Source organism: Oryzias melastigma, linkage group LG10 (genome assembly GCF_002922805.2).
Source record: "Oryzias melastigma strain HK-1 linkage group LG10, ASM292280v2, whole genome shotgun sequence".
NCBI classification, from domain to species: Eukaryota; Metazoa; Chordata; class Actinopteri; order Beloniformes; family Adrianichthyidae; genus Oryzias; species Oryzias melastigma.
In genome coordinates, this window is record NC_050521.1 from 12,165,666 (window position 1) to 12,186,105 (window position 20,440).

The following is a 20,440-nucleotide window of genomic DNA, read 5'->3' on the forward strand; positions in this document are numbered from 1 at the left end:
AAAAAAAGCAGTGTGTGTCAGTCTATAAGGCTCAATTCCAGCAGCTTTGCACAGATTTGAGTGGGTTTTGCATGTCACGACTTCGTGTGCGGCTGTTTGTTCCTTCAGCTTCCCCTTTCTCGGATGCTCGCTGGACTGTGAGGACTGCAGGGTGGAGCTCACCGAGCCGCACATGTTTCAGGCATGCTTGAGAGCTTCGTTCCCCTCTCGATGTCCCTTCCCTGCCCATAATACGTGCACGGCTAAGCCCGAGAGCAGAAGAGGAGGGGAGCAAAGTTTGTACCCGGTGATGCTGTGTACCAATCACAAAAGTTTCCCCGCCCCCCGTGTCTCCCTCCCTTCCCTTTCCACTCCCTCTGTCTCTAGGCACGCCAACATAAGCAAAAAAAAGTACAGGGGAAAAAGTGATAAGCAGTAATCAGCTTCTGGGTTTTGCTTTCAAGCGGACTCCTGCTGAATCGGACTGAGGGAGTGTGTAGATGTGTGTGCTTGTGTAGCAACACAGCGTCAACTCTGAACAAAAAGGCTCAACACAGCTGAGCCACAGGAGGGGGAACTCAGGGATAGAAGAAGGCAGAGTGGCTCAGCGTGACTGCACTTCTCAAGGGAGGAACTCGACCTGACATTTAGCCCTCCCGGTGCTGCAGTGGAGACAGGGCAGCACACTAGACTTGTCAGGGCAGAGGAACACACCCTTTTTTTGTGTGTCTGGTGTTTATCAGTCACTCGTCTCAGCTTCTGTCATCCACGCCTGTAAGACCTGCACCTGCTACTTGGCCTTCCAAGATGTCAGATGATGGTTGCCGCTCGCCCATCGGCTTGGACTGCTGCAGCTGCTGCCTGGACCTGGCAAACGGCTGCGATGACTCGCTGTCCAGCAGCCCATCTCAGGGCCTGGGTACCGCAGGCGGCATGCCGGCCAGCCCAACCAGCCCCAGTGTGAGCCACTTCCGCCAGCTCCGGAACCAGTTGGTGTACCAGAACTTGAACACAGACAAGCTGAACAACATCATGAGGCAGGACTCGCTGGACTCGGTAGTGAGAGACCCCTGCTTCCTGCTCAATGAGGGGATCTGCAACAGCAACATTGACCAGACCATGCTGTCCATTCTGCTTTTCTTTCACAGGTATGTCTGTTACTGAACACTCAACAGAATCATGTTTAGATTTAATAGAAACAGAAGGTCGGTCTCATGTTACGTTCACACCAGGCATGTGACATGCCTTCAGGAGCATGCAAAGCGTGGGAAGGGATTCTTCTTCGTTTTCCTTTTTTCACTGTTTTCTAGCACGTGTCCACCACCTACAGTTGGAAGAGGCTTGGTGCAAAATGTCAAATCTCACAAATCTACTCCAGGCTTTTTCTTTCACAGCTCTATTCCGATATACAACTGACTCGGTGTCATAATTCAGGGCAGGGCGCAAACCGTTATGATTAATTTCCCCTTCACGATCAATTTTTAAACGGTTGGTACTTCATCCACTCATCACTATCAAATTGAAGTCTCTGATTGGTCAAAGTTTGATCTATTTGAACTTCCATTGCATTTTCTACATAGAGCCCAAAAATACATGTAGAAATTTGCATGAATGCAAGTGTTTCAAATGAGGAAGCCCAAAAGATGTGTTGGACATTGACTTTTCGTTAAAAGTAGTGACTTAGTTTTCTATAAGTCTTTCGTGAAAAGATAGAAGAAGTCGTCTGTGTTCAATGATGGAATGAGATAGGACTGTGTGGGTAAAAACACCTCACGGCCCAGCCAGAAAGGCCAAGTGGGGCCCATTTGGTTTAAAAGTTGGCAGAAGATGTGGGCCCCGAATAGGTTTGTCTGCAGTTTCTGTGTTTGCCCACATTGACTTAAGTGGGCACTCAGTGAGTTGGCTTGTTGCGCTAGCCAGCTGGCCGTTGCTCTGCTGTATCAAGTTAGCGAGCTCTGCTGCAGCGAACAAGCACACTCCACTGCATCGAGCTAGCGAGCTCTTCTGTAGCAAGCTAGCGAGATCCGCTGTATTGAGCTAGCGAGTTCTGCTGAAGCGAGCCAGCGAGCTCCGCAGTATTGAGCTAGTGAGCTCCACTGTAGCAATCTAGCAAGCTCCGCTGTCCACCGGGCGGCTGGCTAGCATAGCTAGCCAACCCACAGAGTGCCAACTTAGACCAATGTGGACAAACCCACTCGGGTCCCACATTTCCTGCCCACTTTTAAACCATATGGCCCCCACCTGGCCTTGCTGGCTGTGGGGTGTGGGGTTACCCAAAGAAACAAGTGAAACACTTGGGTCATGTTTTGTTTTATTTTCAAATATAAATGAACTAACATAAAGTTCCAAATCTTAAAATAAATCTGACTATCTTTGTACCCTCCAGTCAACACAACATTTATTTGAAAACAAGATCTTACACAACATATTTGGATGACTTCCTCTATCAGCATCATGTTATGATTCAAGAAAAAAATGATCTTTCATTATTTGAGGTCGGTGACTCCTTCCCGTCTCGTCCCGAAAGGCGTTTATGACGAGCGTTCATCACAAGGTCGGTTCAGCTGCCATTGTTTGTCAGCACAGCGCTCTTGTCCGTCGGATGCTTGGCAGCCACTGTCAAATGACCTCAACCTCGCATTTACTCTTTTCATGTCTTCAGCTCCTTTCAGACTTTCTGAAGCGCTGAATGTGAGTCAGCCTTATGTAACTATGCGCTTTATCTTGTTGTCAGGGCGAAACGGTGAGCTCTGTGGAGATGTAGCAGCCCTGCTATTTCTACCAGACCATTGAAGTTACTGACACTAAACGAGACGTCGACTATAATCATGTTGAGTTCCCAAAACTCAATTCTAAGAAACCACGACTACATTTTATATCTCAATGAAAGTCAAATGCAGAAAAAAACAGCAGTAAACTGAATCCTTCTGGAGAAAAACTGAGTATAAAATACAAATAAACTTACAATTCGCCTCCTTAACCCTTTAACACCTGAGGCGTTGCCAGTGACACTCAAACACAAAATCTTTAATGTACTGTAACTTTTCAACTGTTAACAGGATTATTACAGTAGATTCTGAAGGAGAAAAGCGGCTCACGCCGCTTTTCTCCTTCAGAATCTACTGTAATAATCCTGTTAACAATTAAAAAATTACAGCCAATCAAAGAACATAAACACTGGAGCTCCGCTGTTTGAGGGTTAATTGTTCTTCCACATGTCTCTAAAGGTTTTATGCCAGCAATGTTCTCTCTTGGAGAGGCTCTATCAGTTCTTTATCAAACATCACCAGTGGCTGCCTTGGAATGTACACAGAAGTTAAACAATAACTTGTGTTTACTTGCCTATAAGTTATAACTTTACTCTTATCTCCCGCTGGCAGATCCATAGAGCATGCAGACGGAGGAATTAAGTGGAAAGCCTGAAGTCAGCTAAAATACAGATTAGGCTGACGACAGACTTCAGATTCTGTCACTTTGGATGCACTTTTTTAAAATCATTTTTTATGTGTTATAATTAGCTTAAGAACTTCTTTTAGGACACAGGATTTGCAGTTGTAAAGGTGGTCAACTTAAAAGAGAAACTTTTTTGTTTTTGATTATTAATGCAAATGAAAGAAATGGATTTGTCCATCTATAAGAAGACAAAGTGGATTCTCCTAGAAAGAGATAAGGACAGAAAGCCTGATGTTTTTTTTTTTTTTTTTGGTGACCACTGACCATGTAAGCATGAGCACCAGCTCAGCTGTTTGTCTGACAAACATAGTGTTTAGTAAGATCACTCTGCCCTTGAGTTCTCCCCTTAAGAGGCTTCAAAGTTAAGCCTGCTTTAGTCAACAAACACATTTTTGAGGGCTACCCTTTTTTTTTTTTTTTTTACTTTTCATGCAGAAACACAAATGTACTCATTCATTCACACATATTACCAACCTAATCCTGTCATGGGAAGTAGATATGCAGCCCTGCAAGGCTGATATTTGAAAAGCATTTTTTTTTCCCTCTGGTTTCACTTTAAGAAAGTTCTGAGCTCTCTGTACAGACCTCATCTTGGGTGGTCAGTCTTCACAGCAGCTACTGTCCTCACTTGTTAAAAGGAAAAAAAAAGTTCAGCAAAGCTTGAGGAAGTTTGTTCTGGACCGGTATGTGGCCGTGAGCAGTTAAAAAAAAGTACAAAAATTGGACAAACCGAGAATTCAAAAGCAGGATCTGAGATTTCAAATGAATAAATCCTGAATTACATTTATATAAAGCTACTGTAAGTACTGTGGACACCACGACTGTCTTTTCCATGCTCCCACTAAACGCCACACAGACTCTGTTGAGGATAATGAACTTCATGCTAGAATGAAACAAAAATTTATCATAAGGTTTAAGATCTGGGAACTTTCAGTTTATTGCAACTCCACCAGAACCTTATTTTGAAAGAACTTTGCTAATATAAAGCATTTTAAAAACAATTTCAAGGGGAACAAAGGCGAGCTCCTAGACCGGTTTAGGCAAGAGGCTGCATGACTTGTGTAATAATAAAACATAACTTTAATCCCCTGGTTTGGGTCTGTTGACTGAAAAAAAGAAAATGTTCCAGCTTGATTAGGAAACTGATAAATGGGTGTCAATGAGGACAAACTCTGAGAAGTCTGCTTGCAGTAATCTCATGCCTCACCGGCTAATCAAAAAACAGAAATGAATAAACTAATTTTTTGTTTTTTTTTCACAAGATGTGGTACCAGTTATGGATTCATCTTCGAATGTAGTTAAATCCATCCAGCATCGTAACTGAACACCCCTTCAGTCTTACTTTACATTTAGTACAACTGGCTTCTAAACACAAACCATCATGTTTGATAAAGAGTTTGGTCCTTACATTCGTTTGGTCAGTAACAAATTGACCCAAATGGCTCTTTAATGGATGAAGATGTCAGATCCCAGAGGCAGAAGAATAGCAGCTCAGCTTCCAACCATTCTCTTTTCTCTAAGAACAAAAATACATGTACCTATATGGGAAATTTGAACAAAACTTAAGATTTTAGGGTGTTTTTCAAGCAACTTGGTATAAAAATCCAACTTTTTAAATCTAATACCCTAAGGGTGTCTACACAAGTTTGACCAAAATCACCAAATGTTTTGTCCAATAAATACCGGAGAACTAAAACTTTGCAGAATTGACTGTATAAGAGAACTGGAGTGTGAAGTCAAAAATAGCTCACTTTCAGCTCCTGCCAAACGAAAATCAATTCATGGCCCATTTTTTTCACGATATAGATGTCACCATGTTGGAGTCCGTCTAAGGCAACCAATTAAGGAGTAAGCTTGTTTGAAGGCCACGCCCTTTGCACCGAAATCGGGCTCAGGAGAATCTGTCAATCAAACGTTTCAGATTTTTGGCATGAGACAGTTAACTTAAATATCTTGCAATAAAGAAAATTCTGATTCTGACAAATAGAATGACTGATTAACAGCTGTTCAGAATTTGAGGGGGGGGGGGGTAGTCCAGTTCTCATGTACAGTCAATGGTTATATCAATAAAGTAAACCTCAGGTTTACCCAGAGAGTGGCACACACAGCTGATTTCATTGCAGGTCACTCTCAGATGTTAATCTTTGGGTCTGGGACAGTAAAGCTGAAGACAGGACACAGCTGCATGATGTTTGATAGTTGATGATTTGCATGGAGGGCGATACGCATTTTTGGAGAATCATAAGCACACTCTGTTTCACTCTCACCTCCATGTGTGGATGCTCCAAAGGTCTTCTTTAAACCCTCTACTTGTTTTACATGAAGTCACCAAACAGATACCTTATGTACATGACTGAACAAAAAAGAGGCAAATTCAAATATTATACATGCAGTTCTGTTTCTTTGAGGAGCTTTCACACGGTGATTATATATCATCTGTCTGGTATTGCAGTTGTTTTTCTTCAGATAGCGTGAGAGCAAACTAATCAGTCAAGAAACTATTTGTACAATCAATACTTTGGAATGAAAAAGGCATTTTCAGAGAAATCACAAGCACTCTATTACAAGCTGGGACACAGTAGAGTCAAACTGCTGCGGCTCCATCTTTTCCACACCCCAAAATGAATATCTCTAAATACAAAACAATAAGCTGTTTTTTTTTATCATTTTTATACATTCTGGCATCAAGCTCATGAAATAGCTCAAAATTATGCAATCAAGATGTAGACATTTTGGACACAATGCAAAAAAAACAAAAAACAATCTAAATAAACCCATGAGGATTTAAAAAAAAAAAGTGTGTGAAAAACAAAACTTTCAAGTCTATCATCAAATCTGAAATCTGAAAATCCAGATACTTGATTGGTTGAGACAGAAACTGTGTCAAACAGGTCGTTTACATTTAGAATACTGACTGAAAGACGTGTGCAACAAAGGAACTCTTAAACCAACAAGGAAAAGCGAGAGGCAGGGCAGGTGCAGCCATGTCAGACTATTTCTCTAGTTAACTCCCAAGCTTTTTTTCATTTGAACAGGAGGTCACATTCTCTCCCTGTGTAATTATGTCCTTGTTGATAGTGGGATCAAATGAAATTATGACCTTTTAAAGCTCCAACTTACCCCCTATCAAGGCTGAAAAACAAACAAATAAATTCAAGGCCACCTCTTGCTTGGAAATCAACACCCACAAGCAAAGGGTCGAAAGCTGAAGTTAGAGTCAGACTGGAGTCTGGAGCTGAGACACAACACAGCTCGGACTTACTAAAAATAGGAGTTAAGATATAGGCAGACTGCTGACGTTTGTGACAAAACTCAAACAGTTTACTACAGCCAAAGGAAGTCACACTTCCTGTCGTGGGTTATGGATATTGTACTGTTGGTCCATGGATTTCCTTAAAAACAGGAATCTTGCACTTCACTTTTAGAGAGAGGCACTCAAGAGGCCAAGGCAGTGACTCATCTGAAGCGGTGGAGGTTGATATGACGGAGACTATTTGTTGTGTTTGCACAACAAATTAAATTTGCTCTTCATTACCGAGCTTCCAAGTTAAAGAGGGATAGACGGTAATAGCCTTTTAATGAGCCTCTGGTTGCGTTGAGGCCGCGTGAATGTCCTTGGTGTGATGCCAAACGGTGCACGGAGCCACGCTCCGATGGCTTGTGTGTCAGTGGAACACTGAAAGGGAGTTTGCTGTCTGCAAGGGAACACATTTTTCAAGGATGTATACATTTATACCCTAAACACACACAGACAATTAATGTCTTTGTGGTGTGCTTCAGCAGAACGAGTTCAGTGCGTGTCAACATCAAATTCTGCAAACACACCTCGACACACAAGTTTGTACAATTTCCACTGTACTGCCCTTTTTTTTCTTTTTTCTATTTTTTTTTTTTTTGAAACAGAAGACCTGAACTCCACGTTGCTCTTAGCAACAGGACAAACATACAGGTTGTGCTTTAGAAGCAAAATATTTTTGTCTGCTTTTGCCTTAAATTGCAGTCACTTTATATATTGGTTTGCATTTTTTTCAAAACCATGAAAGTAAAAGACAAAACTGTCTTTTTGCACATAAAAAAGCCAGTTTACATAAAGTTTCAGACATATTTTTTATTTTGGAGTTTTCATTTAACTTCCAAGGTGCTCTTTATGGAAGCTTTAGCTTGAACTGGAGAGCTGACGGCGTTATGGACGCACAAATGAACAGGTGACCCACAGCATTATGTTGTCGTTGACATATCAGACACCGAAATCCATCTAAGCCCCTTTGTCCTGAGCCACTGAGCGCAGATACAGTATGTACCAAAGGGTGGATTATAACTCCATAAGTACCTTTGTCATCTGAGTCAAATCTTCAAGATCAGAATATGCAGAAAACATCCTTCAAAAAATAAACAACAAAAGCAACAATACGTTGAAAGCTTTCTTAGATATTCTTCAAATCCATATTTTGCAAAAGAAATGCATATTTCTTGATGCAGAACAACAGGCTTTCATCAACATCATCTATGTACTTGGGGACAAAGTCTTGATTATTCTGTTTAATATAAAGGCTAAATCCCTCTTATTTTAAGTTGTTGAATATTTTATAGGATTATCTTCTGACTTTTTACTCGGGGATCCAGTGTTCTTGCAGATATGGTGATGTAGCAGTGGCGCCCCCTCCATTTACTTCTGGTCTCATCAGCACTTTTTCCACCTCAGACTGCTCTGATGCAATTCTTAATTCATTTTTTTCTCCAAATGACTTTGCTGCTTTGAGTCCTTTCCACTTTTGATCATCCTAATTAGACCACGGATCTTGATTGAGATTCTGATTGTGTGTCTCTCACTATGATCATTTAGACTTACTTCTTTTGGAGTGCCTAATCAAAAACAACCTCTTGTTATTTTTAATAGACACACTTCCCATAGTTTTTACAACAAAGAACATTAAAGAACATTAAAAAAACAGACTGATACCGCTACAACAAAGGTGGCTAGGCCAACTCCCAACCTTGCTAGGAACACGTAAAACATAAACAAAGTGTGACACAGCTACATGTTAGCTGTGTTAGCGCATTTACAAAACACCCAACCTTGTTAGCAACATGTAAAAACAGAAACTGATGCTTCACAAAAAAATGTTAATATGACTACGCTAACTCCCGACCTTGAGTAACTCTTAAAAAATACACATTCCTACACCACTATAGCATTGTGTTAAACCAATAACATCTGTTTAGAATTAATAAAAAACAGACTGATTTTTGTCAGAGCGTCGTTCACCTCTCAAAATCGCTTCAACATCAGTTAGCACAGCAAGAATAATTTGAATATAAGATTTTCCGGATTATAAGGTGCATTCTTTTTTTTAAAAAAATAATAATAAAATAACGTTTTTAAGTGTGCCTCGTAGTGCGGAAAATATGTAACGTCTTCCTGCTGACGCTAGCTGAATTAAACTTTAGAAAGGTGAGGAACACTTGATGAAAAGTGGAAATTAAAAAACATGTTTGCTCTTTGCTCAATTATGCCAAGCAAGTAATAAGTGGCGGGAAAAGTCTTCATGAGAGCAGTTCACGGAAACATAATTAAAAGAATATTTCTGGAAATTGCTGTGCAGATGTTTGGAGATTACCTCTAATGCTTACTCCGTCTGCTCTCTTTGGAAATTTGTTTCATAATCTCTAAATGCTTTCATTCCCCAGAAGAACAGATTGTTTTTTTTATAACCACAATAGTGATCCACACAATGAAGCCAGACGGTGCTATTGTGGAGCATGTCTCAGCTTATTCAACCGGGAATCTATTTACATGCAGGTTGGGTCTGCTGTGTACACAAAGTGCACACTTACTTATGATTCAAAAAGAGCATAAAAAAGATTTGAAACAAGCACAAAGTTAGTTTTAAAAAATCAATTAAGATGTGGGAAAACCCTCACACGAACAAATATTACATCATTGTTACTGACTGGTATTAAGTAGCATTAAGTGATTTTAGGCTGTTCCTGAGAAGTGATCTTTGAGTTTCTGGTAAAACCCACAGTGACTTCAGTGAACTTCAGTGGGTTTTTGAGCCCTCAGGGCAGAAAATGCCAACCGCCGTCATGTTTTTGACTCACGTCTGGTCTGCACGGCGGTAACAGGCTTTGCTTGTCCCGACTCTGCCCCTCTGTTAGTAAACACTTTAGTAGATTGTGGGTTGGAGGTGGAATTTAATAGCCCCCAGTTTCCCCAAACAAACCTTGCCTATCATGCAATGGGCAAATGAGTTTGAAGTTATAAAGTTTAACATAATTTTGGGGATTGAGCTTCTGTCAAATTGAGTTACGCACCACTAAGGAAGCTTTACTGCTGTTCTGGTACATTAAAAAATATAAAAAAGGGATGTGTGATGAGGGCATTTGTAAGCAAACTGTACCTTTTTGAAATGTCACACATGCTCCTGTTAAATTGAATGTTTGTGGAGCTTTAAGAGGTGATACAGAAACAATATATGCACTTTTCCTACCTATGAAACCAGTACAGATCAAGTTAAAAACATGTCCCTCTGGGGTTTAATCAAACTTAAAAATCTCTTCTCGGTCATTACCTTTTTGGCTCTCACTCAGACAAAAACACAAAACACCTGGCATTTACAAAATAAAGTAAAACTAACAGTCTGAATTAGCCTGACTTTGCTTTTCCCCATGAACCATCAAACACAGATTTAAGCTTAATTATTGCTGCTTCGTGTTTCCAAATGTCCAAAATCTTCCATTTCCTGAATAGCTGAAAAGAGGGTTTGAAGAAAAAAACATTAAGTGGGAAATTTGGGCACAAAGAAAAATAAATTGGATAAAATCAATGTGGAAAATGATGCCACAAAAGCCAGTGAACCGTTTTCTCTGTCTTAGATGACCCTGAGGTTAAAGCAGACAGAATAGGACTAATTAATGGCATCATGATTTTAACCTCACTTTTGTTTGATATAAAGGCCCTGCTAACAGAGGCCAGTGGTGAAATGAAAAGATGGACCTGTTCTGCCAGGCTGCTTTTTTCCCCTGTCTCTAGATGCCTTTCTGGCAGACAAGAGGCTTTGAGAGAGGAAAATGAAGATCCACGCCAAGTTTCAGTGAGTCTGTAATTGTTTCTGGCTGTTCTGCAGTGAAAGGAAGAGAGAAAGAGAGGGAAAGGCAGCGAGAGGCAGCCAACTCGAATGAGCGAAAATAACAAGATGCATCCTGTCCAAGAGCTCGCTTCTGTCTGTGTTTCTCGTGTGGAAAAGAGGCAGGTCGGATCCCTCTGCCATCATAAGGGGCAATTAGCACCAGCAACATCATTTATCTCCTCCTGAATTCTGTCCCCCGTGTCGTCATGGAGACAAATCAGTCATGTTTGCATGCGGTGTTCTTTAAACAAGCTGACATAAAGTGACAGCCGTCCTCTGAAAACTGACTCAGAATGATGCAGCTCAGATGCACAAGTCTCACGTGGCGAATCAACAAAACTCTTTTTTTTTCCAAATCTTCCCTCTGCTATTATGTGGACACAGATTTCAGCCACAATTAGGTGGGACTATACAAAGCATCTTTAAAGTAAACAAAATAGCCATTTATTTCCAGTCTAAAAAAAAAAAGTTACATAAATTGAAATAAAACAAATGTTAAAAAATGTTTAGACTTTACCTTAAGTTCTGGAAAAACTGTTTTGAATCAAGAAGTTTTTGAAGGTCAGAATGAAAGTTATCTGTGCATCACTCCTACTTTACCCTATACTTTACAACTATATAACCGTAAGTATCGTATTTGATCAAAACTTTCTGTAGAAATCAATTTAATATAAATTAGTCCATATTTTTTCTCTGTAATTCATCATTGTACCACTAGGGGCAGTAGAGTTTTTCCAGCTTCAAAATGGGTGCCTCCACGAAATCTCTTGGCGGGAAAAGTTTTGCTTATTTTTAAAACTTTATGGTGAAAATAACTCATGTATTGTAACACAGTATTTTAAATGACTACTTACTGTATTGAAAGAATGTACATTTGGTTGATAATTATTTTTTATAACACAGTTACACCATATGAAAAATGTGGGGATCAAACTTGAGACAGTGGTTAAATAAGGTGCCTTTTTTTCTCATGTCAATAATTTTGCTTCTTAAATCTTTGTGAACAAAATTCACCAGCTCACCCAACGTATCATACTTGATACTGTCTATAGCTCATCAAAACATTACAAACCTTTTTGTGGATTTCATCACAGGGTTTTAAAAAAAAGCATTTGGACACTCCAACAAAAAAAAAAAAAAATCTGTAATGTCATGGGCCTAACAGGGTTAACCCTTTAACACCAGAGTGTTTATGTTTTTTGATTTACGTAAATGTTTTAATTGTTTACATGATCAACACAGTTCCAGCAGATTCTGAAGGAGAAAAGTGGCAGTTTGTCAAAGATTTTGTGTTAAGCGTTACTGACAACGCCTCAGGTGTTAAAGGGTTAAGTCACAGATCTATGGATTAAAGGATTTCACGCCAATTCAGAGTGTACACAACAACTTTACAGAAAAGTAGTGGCATTAAGTTTGTGCAAAAAGGATCAAACTTAAGGTTATGCATTCCTCCTACTTTCCTTTTTGCATTAATTTCACACACTTGCTTTGCCTTGATTTTTCGCATTGCCGGCCTGTCTGTCATCCAAATGCTGTTTTGTGAGCTGTCTCAAATGTTGACAGGATACCAGTATTCCTGAGTACCCAGAGCTAAAATGACCTCTGCCATCCGTGTGGCCTTAGGCAACCTCAAGGTGGAGGGTAGGAACCCAGAGATTGCAAAACCCCTGACAAGAAATGAGTTATGTCAACTGAGAAAGAAATTACAGCATTTTTTTTTCAAATATTTTAGCAACAAATTGGGATGTGAGCAAAGATGAAGTTATGAGTCCAGTGACTGCAATAGCCGTGACCAGACCTGAGAGAACACAGTAAGGGCACTGTGACACAGGATGGACTTTGTTCGACTGAGCAGCTAGGGAACGCAGAATAATTTCATACTTTAACCTTCAACAAGTTGACAGGGTTCCGTGTTTGCCTCTTTGGTCCACACCCGAGTTCAGATGAATGTTCAAACCAGCCCAAACACGCTCCGAGCAAACACTCTCGCCTGGACCAACGCGTCCTGATGCGAATGCACTCCGAAATATCTCATCTTCAACTGATTGTCAGCACAAAAACGATGTGTTTGATCAGCTGTTTACCTCTGTTTTCATTTCATGGAGATATAACTCATGAGACTTGCTGACATTTCAGAAACTGTTTAGGATAAGATGGGGAGGAGGAGTTTGTCCATAGAGGGGTATGTTGAGCTAGATAGATTATAAAAATACACAATAAGCTTGAACGTTCCATTAAAGTTATAAAATTGGATTCATTCAGTACTAAATTTAATATTTTCCCACTGTGCAGACTATGAGATCCCTATCTCATAAGCATGATCCAAACTTTCCTCATAGAACCATTGCATATCATTTTATCCACGTGTTTCTACCCTGTAATGCATTGTCATCCCACTAGGGGCAGTAGAGAGGCATTTCCTGCTCATTTAAAAATGGCTGCGTCCATGAAATTTCAAACACTCTTTTGGCGGTAAAAGTTTAGCCAACTTTCAAAACTTTATGGTGAGAATATTACGGTGCTTTATTGAAAGAATGCAAAGTTTGTTCATATTGAATTACTTTATAATACAACATGTTAAAAATGTGTGGATCAGATTTCAGACAGTGGCTAAACTAGGTGTTTTTTTTGTTTGTTTTTCAAAAAATCTCATGTCAATAATTTTGCACCGTAACCAAAAGCTATGAGCAAAAATTCACCAAATCACCCAACAGAACAGGATTTATACTACCTATATATTATTAAAAATTATGTTTCTTGCTTTTGTAGATTTAATCAAAGGGTTAAAGAAAGGTAAAAAATTCTAACATTTTTTGATGTAGTTGCTTTACAGGGTTAACAGAAGTGTGAAAAAAGGTTAAAAAATTAAAAATCTGGCTCCTATAAATGTGCTTTCTTTGAGTTTGCATTGAAAGCTCAGACCAATTTGTTTGTTTCAGCAGCCAGGGAAGCTCTCCTTTCAGGATGAAAGCTCTGTCTGCTGTTTCCGCTGCTAATACAGGAAGTGTGTATTTAACTTTGGGGAATTAGGAAAACTGCTCTCTTTTTCTTGCATGAAACCTTCACTGTGTCACGCAGCTTTGATTTGAGGTTTCAATAAATCCTGAACACACAGAAAAGGGTTGAGTAAGGTTACATCACAAGTCAGCGCCACAAAGATACAAGTCTTTTGTGTTGGTTTATTGTGGATTTCCAAGGCAAAAATGTATTTTTCTAAAGAAAAAAAGTATCTCTTTTATTGAGTCAAGGATGGTGTAATTATCAAAGTCAATTGTCAAGTCAGGAAGAGGCATGTTTCCATTGAAAGTGATTCTTCTGACACCACAGCCATGAAAGATGTAGGTGTGCTCTAATGGCCAATTGCTCTTTGTTCTCACTAGAGGTTACATAACAAACAGACAGACAGCAGTGTGACAGTGTTGGCAAAACACAGCCAATCCTTTCAGGCATTATCTAGGATCAGAGAGAGGAGACAGCAGCCTGAATAAAGGATCTCTGGTCCATTTTTTATCCTCTTTTTGAGTGGGACTTACTTGGTTTGTTTTTCCTGTTTCCACTCTGTTCACAGGCCTACTTCACTTCTTAGATCTTTGTGGCTCATATCACAGGGGAAACTCAGAAAAAACACCCCTGATCCAAAAAAAAAAATTGTCTCACACTCCTATGTTTTTTAGAACAAGCGACAGTGGAAGGATATCTGTAAAAAGAAAAAAAAAACCTGAAAGGCAAGACGGATACTTCCTCCCATTCATATTCAAATGAGGTCTTTGAAAGGAGGTATCGGATTCAGACAAGGCGGTACTCTGTCCTTAGTGAGGTTTTTTTGCAATATTAAGCAGTGAAATTATCTAGGCCATCTTGCTGAAAAGAGCATCTCTAAGCACCTCTCGTGGGGCCTTTCGTTTTCAGAACAAGCTGGCATCTCTGCTTGCTTTAGCAATTCACTGTAACATGGAAGGCTTCAGACTGGATGACCAGTGCGGAGCAGAAGATAACTCTGACTGTCCTTTTGAGACCATTTAATGTAATGCTAGACACTGGGCGGGTGATGCACATGGCATGTGGCATTCACACTGACGCTACCCAATACTAGCACATGTACTCACATTTGGAAGAGGCTTGGTGCGAAAAGTCAAAGCGTTGTGAATCTTGGTGTTATATAATCTCGACTAGGCTCATATCGCAGTTTTTAATTTCTTCTTAATAATTTTCAAAGGGTTGGTACTTCCACATTTCATAAAGGTCACTACTCATACATCCCAACCAAACCTGAGTCCCTGATTGTATGGAGCTATTATGTGGTTCTCACAAAGTGTTTACTAGTCCTACGCTGCGCCACAGGCACCTTGTTTTTTAACATAGTGTTCTGGAGGCTTAATAAGGGCGACCCATCACGTAGACGTTTTCTACGCCTGTATTTAACACAATAAGATGTCGCTTTGAATGGGCTAGAACAGTGTTTTGGATGTGCGGTTTGTATGCAATAAAACTCTGCTTCTTACATCCGTCTAGAGACAACTTCAGACTGTAATAGTACAGACTGAAAAGTAATTTTCTGACCATAATTATCACAGTTCTAGGAGTCAGTGAATGCACTGGGAGTGAGGTTACTACCCAAATCAATTTTGATTGGTCCTTCATGTTAGCCGCACCCCACTGCGCCACAATGGGGCCAAACGTTCTGAAAGTGAAATTTCAGATTTAAAAATGAAAAAATAGAATTAAAAATAAAAAAAAAAGATTAGAAAGTTAAAAAGAATGTTTTGAAATTGAAAATGTTAGTTTTGAAACCTAAAAAACAGAACAATTGATGCAGAAAATAATTAAGTTTATCTTAGAATAGCAAAAAAGTTTAGGCCATTTTGCAATTTTTTTTTGGGCCAAACACCAATATTTTTTTTCGAAATGTTTTATTTGAGTTTCAAATATTTATGGCCCCCAAAATAGCTCCATACAATTGTTCAAAGTTCAATTGGTTCAGCTGTCAATGTGCATCCAATGTCTGCACATTTTGTACGTAGAGCCCCAAAATGTGAGAGTTTTAACGTGGATCCTGAAACCCACATTTACCCGGGTTTATTGGCTTCTCGTTGGAAGTAGTGACAGTAGCATAATAATTTACTTTTCATCTGGAGAGTCTTTATCTGAAGTCCTGAGTGGAATAAATGCTGCAATTAATCTATTAATATTTTGCCTTTTTTATGATTCAACAAAATATTTCATGCCATTCAACATCAATCGCAACTTCATAATAGGTGATTACATTTCAAAAAACTGCACAAAACAAGGTTTGACACAAACAGGAGTATCTGTTTTCACAGGGGAGCAGCTCCTTTTTTATTTGCTCAGTGTGCCAACTTTGCATAAAAAGCATTTCTTCCCTCCGTATTTAGGTCTTATCTGACAGCCTCTTTTGTAAACACACCAGCCCCCCCCTCCTTCATTCCTCAAGGTAACCCTGCTTTTTGATAGTTTACCTAAAGAACTGGGAGTACAGCCAAAGCCTCTATCAGAGGAAACACTGCCTAACAACAGCTGTGAAAAGCCTCTCCTCCCTCCCTCTTTCTTTTTTCCTTCTCTCTTCCTCATTTTTTGTATTTTCCTGTTTTGGTGTTTGCTTGTGCTTTGGCCAGACTGTCATACAAAGCGCCCCGGCTGTCTTGGAAAAAAGAAAAAAATGCAACCAAATACAAGCAAAATATAAGATTTTGGTGGCTCGGTCGCTGCACCAGATGGAAACCAAAACGTGTGAAGAAGCAAACATTTAATTAAATTTATATGGGGAGATTGCAACACAGTGTTCTCATGAGAAAGTACAGGAAACATGGGTTCAAGAAACGGTCGTCATGAGGAAATGTGCCTATCTTGCAGCACCTTCCTGCAATCCGTGGGTGTGTTTGAAGAAAGCATGTATGAAATATACTTATTCTCACACTCGGGGTGTAGATGCAGAAAGTTTGTCGATGGCTTATTGTTTGTTATTCCTGCACACCACTTTAAACCTGCATGTCAGGGCGTGCTTTTATTGATGAAATGATGTGCTTTCTAATTTGAAATGCTTTTTTTATGTTGAAAACAGCAGGATGTTAGGGCATGACCAGACAGCATCACTTTGTACACCTTTATTTGGGAACAGACAGGGTACACTCGCTGAGCAAACACTAATATCTAAGGTCACTTTGCACAAGGCTGCTGTTGCTTCACCACAACCCCTGCCTCATGTTTTTTTTTTTTGTTTGTTTTAGTTGCATAAATATCTCTCTTTGTTGTAGCTTAACTAGCAATACCTGTGTCAAAAACAGGTGAATGTGTGCCAGACGGCTGGGATGAGACAGGTCAGAGACGGGATAATTACACGAAGGCAAGAAGGTTAGGGTTGGGCCTTGTTGAAGCGTGCCAGTCAGAGGGAATGTGCTGCAGCGAGACAGTGCAGAAAGACAGGAATAATGATAGCTTGTCACAGAGAGAGGAGGGGATTCGTGCAGACAATAAGGAGGCGGACAGCAGAAACAGCCTGCAGGACGAACAAAGTGCACAAGGTGGCAGACGATACCAAAGTTGTGCATCTCAGGCCAGACAGACACATGCAGTTATATAACATTCTTATAGAACAAGTTCAGAGATGGTCTTTGTAACTCTGTTTTGAGGACATTTTTGCTTTGGGAGAACTAGAGGATGTCTTGCAGGCATTGTTATCCTTCATTTGTGGTCAGAGTGTAGTGTAATTGCAGTCATTACTAAGAAAGCACACCTCAGCTATTAACGGTGACACGGCGTGTTGGTGCAAAGAGTTTGTCAGAAAAGTCTGTAATTTGTGATTTGGTTTCATTTCCTCAAATCTTGACAAAGTTCCCCAAAATATTTCACCTCAGTATTGTTTCACGTACAATACAGGACTGGAGTTACTGTAATGACAAAGCAAAACCAACAATTGAAAAATATTTTGCTGGGTCACAGGGGATAAAACATTGTGTTTACTCTCTTTTTTTTCCCGTTGCACTTTGCAGTGAAAGCCTTGATTTAAAAAAAAAACCAGTGAATTAAGTTGTAACCTCAGCTGTCTTGTATTCACATGCTGGTACAAATCTGCCCCAATTGTGAGCCGTGCGCTTGCAGCCACAAAGCTTAAACTGGCGTGTTGTGTCAATGCCGAAGTCAATAACATCCTTGTCAGAGAGTGCGTTTGACCTCATTGACCTCATCCTGTATCATCGTGTCGTTTGCGACATTTAAGCACCCCACTGTTTCAAAGTCAGTGAATTTACTTTACTTTAAGGGGTTCCTCTTTGACTCAACTTTGCAGCATGTCCTGGAGGTGAACCGTAGCCTTGCCAGAGGGAATTCACGGACCATTCGCTTGATCTGAGTTTGATTTTAAGATCAAGATAAAGCGGCAGATCACTGGAGTTCAATTGCTTCTCACAAGGGCAAATCTGCACATCTTCAAAACATAATACAGGCTTCTTACGTACATTTTCTTGCTTTAAGGCCAAATCTGATAAAGTTTTACGTCAGCTTCAGCCTTCATTGCTATTGTTCTCAGGGATGGATTGTTCCTTCATACCTTTAGTTTAAGAGAATTAAATGTACAGATTTATTAAAGTCATAGAAAAGCATATTATTATTCTTTGTGTCAGCTTCCTTTTTAGAGAAGTTCTTTTTTATTTTTTGTTGTTGGAGGATTCAATGGTTAGCTTGACAATAGATGAAGGCTATTTGTATGCCAGCGACTGTGAGCAAAACCTTTTGCTGTGAAAGTTGTGCGAGTGCTTTGTCAGCAAAGAATGGGCGCCTCACGACGCGTAACCCTATGCCTTTCTCCTTGCGCGGCTCCCGTTTCACTTTGAGTCTCCCTTCATGCCCCGTCCTTGCGTGCTGACGGCGGCAGGAATCTCTTCTGGCTTCCATGCCTGAATGCACACCTTCACTTGCACTGAAGCGTGAGCGTGCACTGTACCTGTACGAGGTGTGCGTGCAGAACAGATACTAGAGTGTTCCCTGGCTTTCGTGAGTGAACTTTGCACTCTCGGTGTACACGGTGGAAGCAGGCCAATTTAGTTGGCATTGTTTACCTTAAGCAACAAAGACGACTGCAAGGACGGCGTCTATTCTGGGAAGCTTCAGAACTTGTAAAATTGTGTCTGGAGACAAGTTGTTCTTTAGCAATTACTGAGTCCAAGTTTTGATTCGAGGGGAAACACTTCCTGTTTGGTGTGTTAGGATAAAATATTTCATCAAATCATACATTTGCCAGGCTAAATTAGAGATCCAAGAAAAATGTAGATACTCCCTGGTGATGGAAAATCTGTTGTTGCTGTAAAAAGCCATCATTAGGACTTTTATGATTTGGTCACAAGATTAAATAGGCAGGGATTTCTGTTAATTGCCAAACAACCTTTTTATGATGTCGTTGTACAGTAATAGACCCACATTCACAGCATACGTGTGATACTGTTTATTTATTTATTTTTAAATCAGGTTATAGAGCCAGTTCTTTGTTTGCAGCCACGTCTTTATTTAAACCTTTAGAAACTTTCGCTGAGCTTACCTAAGCTTCTCAACTCATATGAGGCACTAATAGTCACAACCTATTCAAAAAGTGACAGGTGTACAGATATTAATGACTTTTTATGGTTGTCTCACAGAATGTTGCATAACAGATTATTGAGTAAACATATTGCTTATCTTCTGGCACGGTCAATGTCCCATTTTACATTTTTTTTCTTTTTTAAATACTGACCTAAATTATTTTTATTACCTCAGCATTAAAGATCCACAAAAATTGTGTTTTAACATGTTGTTGATGGTGGAAGATATTTATACAGAATATTAAGCTTCAAAGGGTATTGATTGAATGCAGTGGCTGCTCTTACAAGGACCAGTTTTCTTGTGGCTCCATTCAAATTATTTGCTCTATTTTTACTTTTTTAAATAATTTAAATAAAGGTTTCCAGCACAAACTACAGCTTTCTAATGCAGAGCGATGACTTCTTTCTTTTGGTTTAAATGTGGCGTGTGTCTTTAAAGATGAGGCCCGCACATCTGTCCCTATCAGTGTGAGGCTGCCCGCTGCAGGGGTTTCTCACAACGAATGCAGGCTGAGGAAACATTGAGCACACCACGTTCTCTCAGGGTGTTACCCCGCTCTCTGTTATCCCCACTGTACCTCGTGGGACCGCACAGACTCTCCCCCCCTGCTGTTTAATATGCTCAGAACTTGAATACATTTAATTCTTGCTGTCCGTAAAAAGGAAAAGTTATACACTTTGGTCTAAATGGAGTTTATATGTAATATATATCCTCCTGCAGGACAAAGTCAATGCTGATTTTCTCGGTTGCTAACTTTCAATGAATCTAGTAACATATATGGACAAATTTGCATGTGAACCATTAAAGTTAGAGGACATAAACATAAGAAGAAATCCTCCTTTCAAGCTGCACAATTTTATCTCCAATATATTTTTCTAAGATTTACATGTTTTTGTTTTTTGGAACATTTTGTTTCTGTCATACATCAACATATATTTACATACTTGCCAACCCCCTTAAGATAAGGTCCTGCTGTTAACAGAAGTAATTATCGTCGCATGTTTATTTATTTCATATATTATATCTGCTTTTTTTTGGTAAAGATCCTTGTGACATTGACAGTTTATATATATATATTTTAAAGGGAGTGGTAAATGTGTTTTTTTGCCATTGAGTGATCCTGAATATCCACTGTACTAATCTTTAAAGTTTTATTTAACGTGCAGACTTTGATATTTTAAAAAGTTAAACAACAAAAATTAATGCCATCATCCAATCAGTGATGTCCCATAATAGTCACAATCTCCAGGATCTTGTGTTTCCTTTTTTTTTTATTATGTTTTTTTTTT

General features: G+C 39.6%; 1 protein-coding gene across 1 annotated transcript in view; it reads left to right on the forward strand.

Moving 5' to 3' along the window:
• The first annotated feature begins 394 nt into the window (after positions 1–394).
• tsc22d3 (TSC22 domain family, member 3) overlaps positions 395–20,440 on the forward strand; it is a 31,238-nt gene continuing 11,192 nt past the window's right edge. Inside the window, exon 1 of the mRNA XM_036213851.1 lies at positions 395–1,127. Within this exon, the coding sequence (XP_036069744.1) occupies positions 787–1,127 (341 nt within the window). The 5' untranslated portion in view covers positions 395–786. The remainder of the gene's footprint in view (positions 1,128–20,440) is intronic.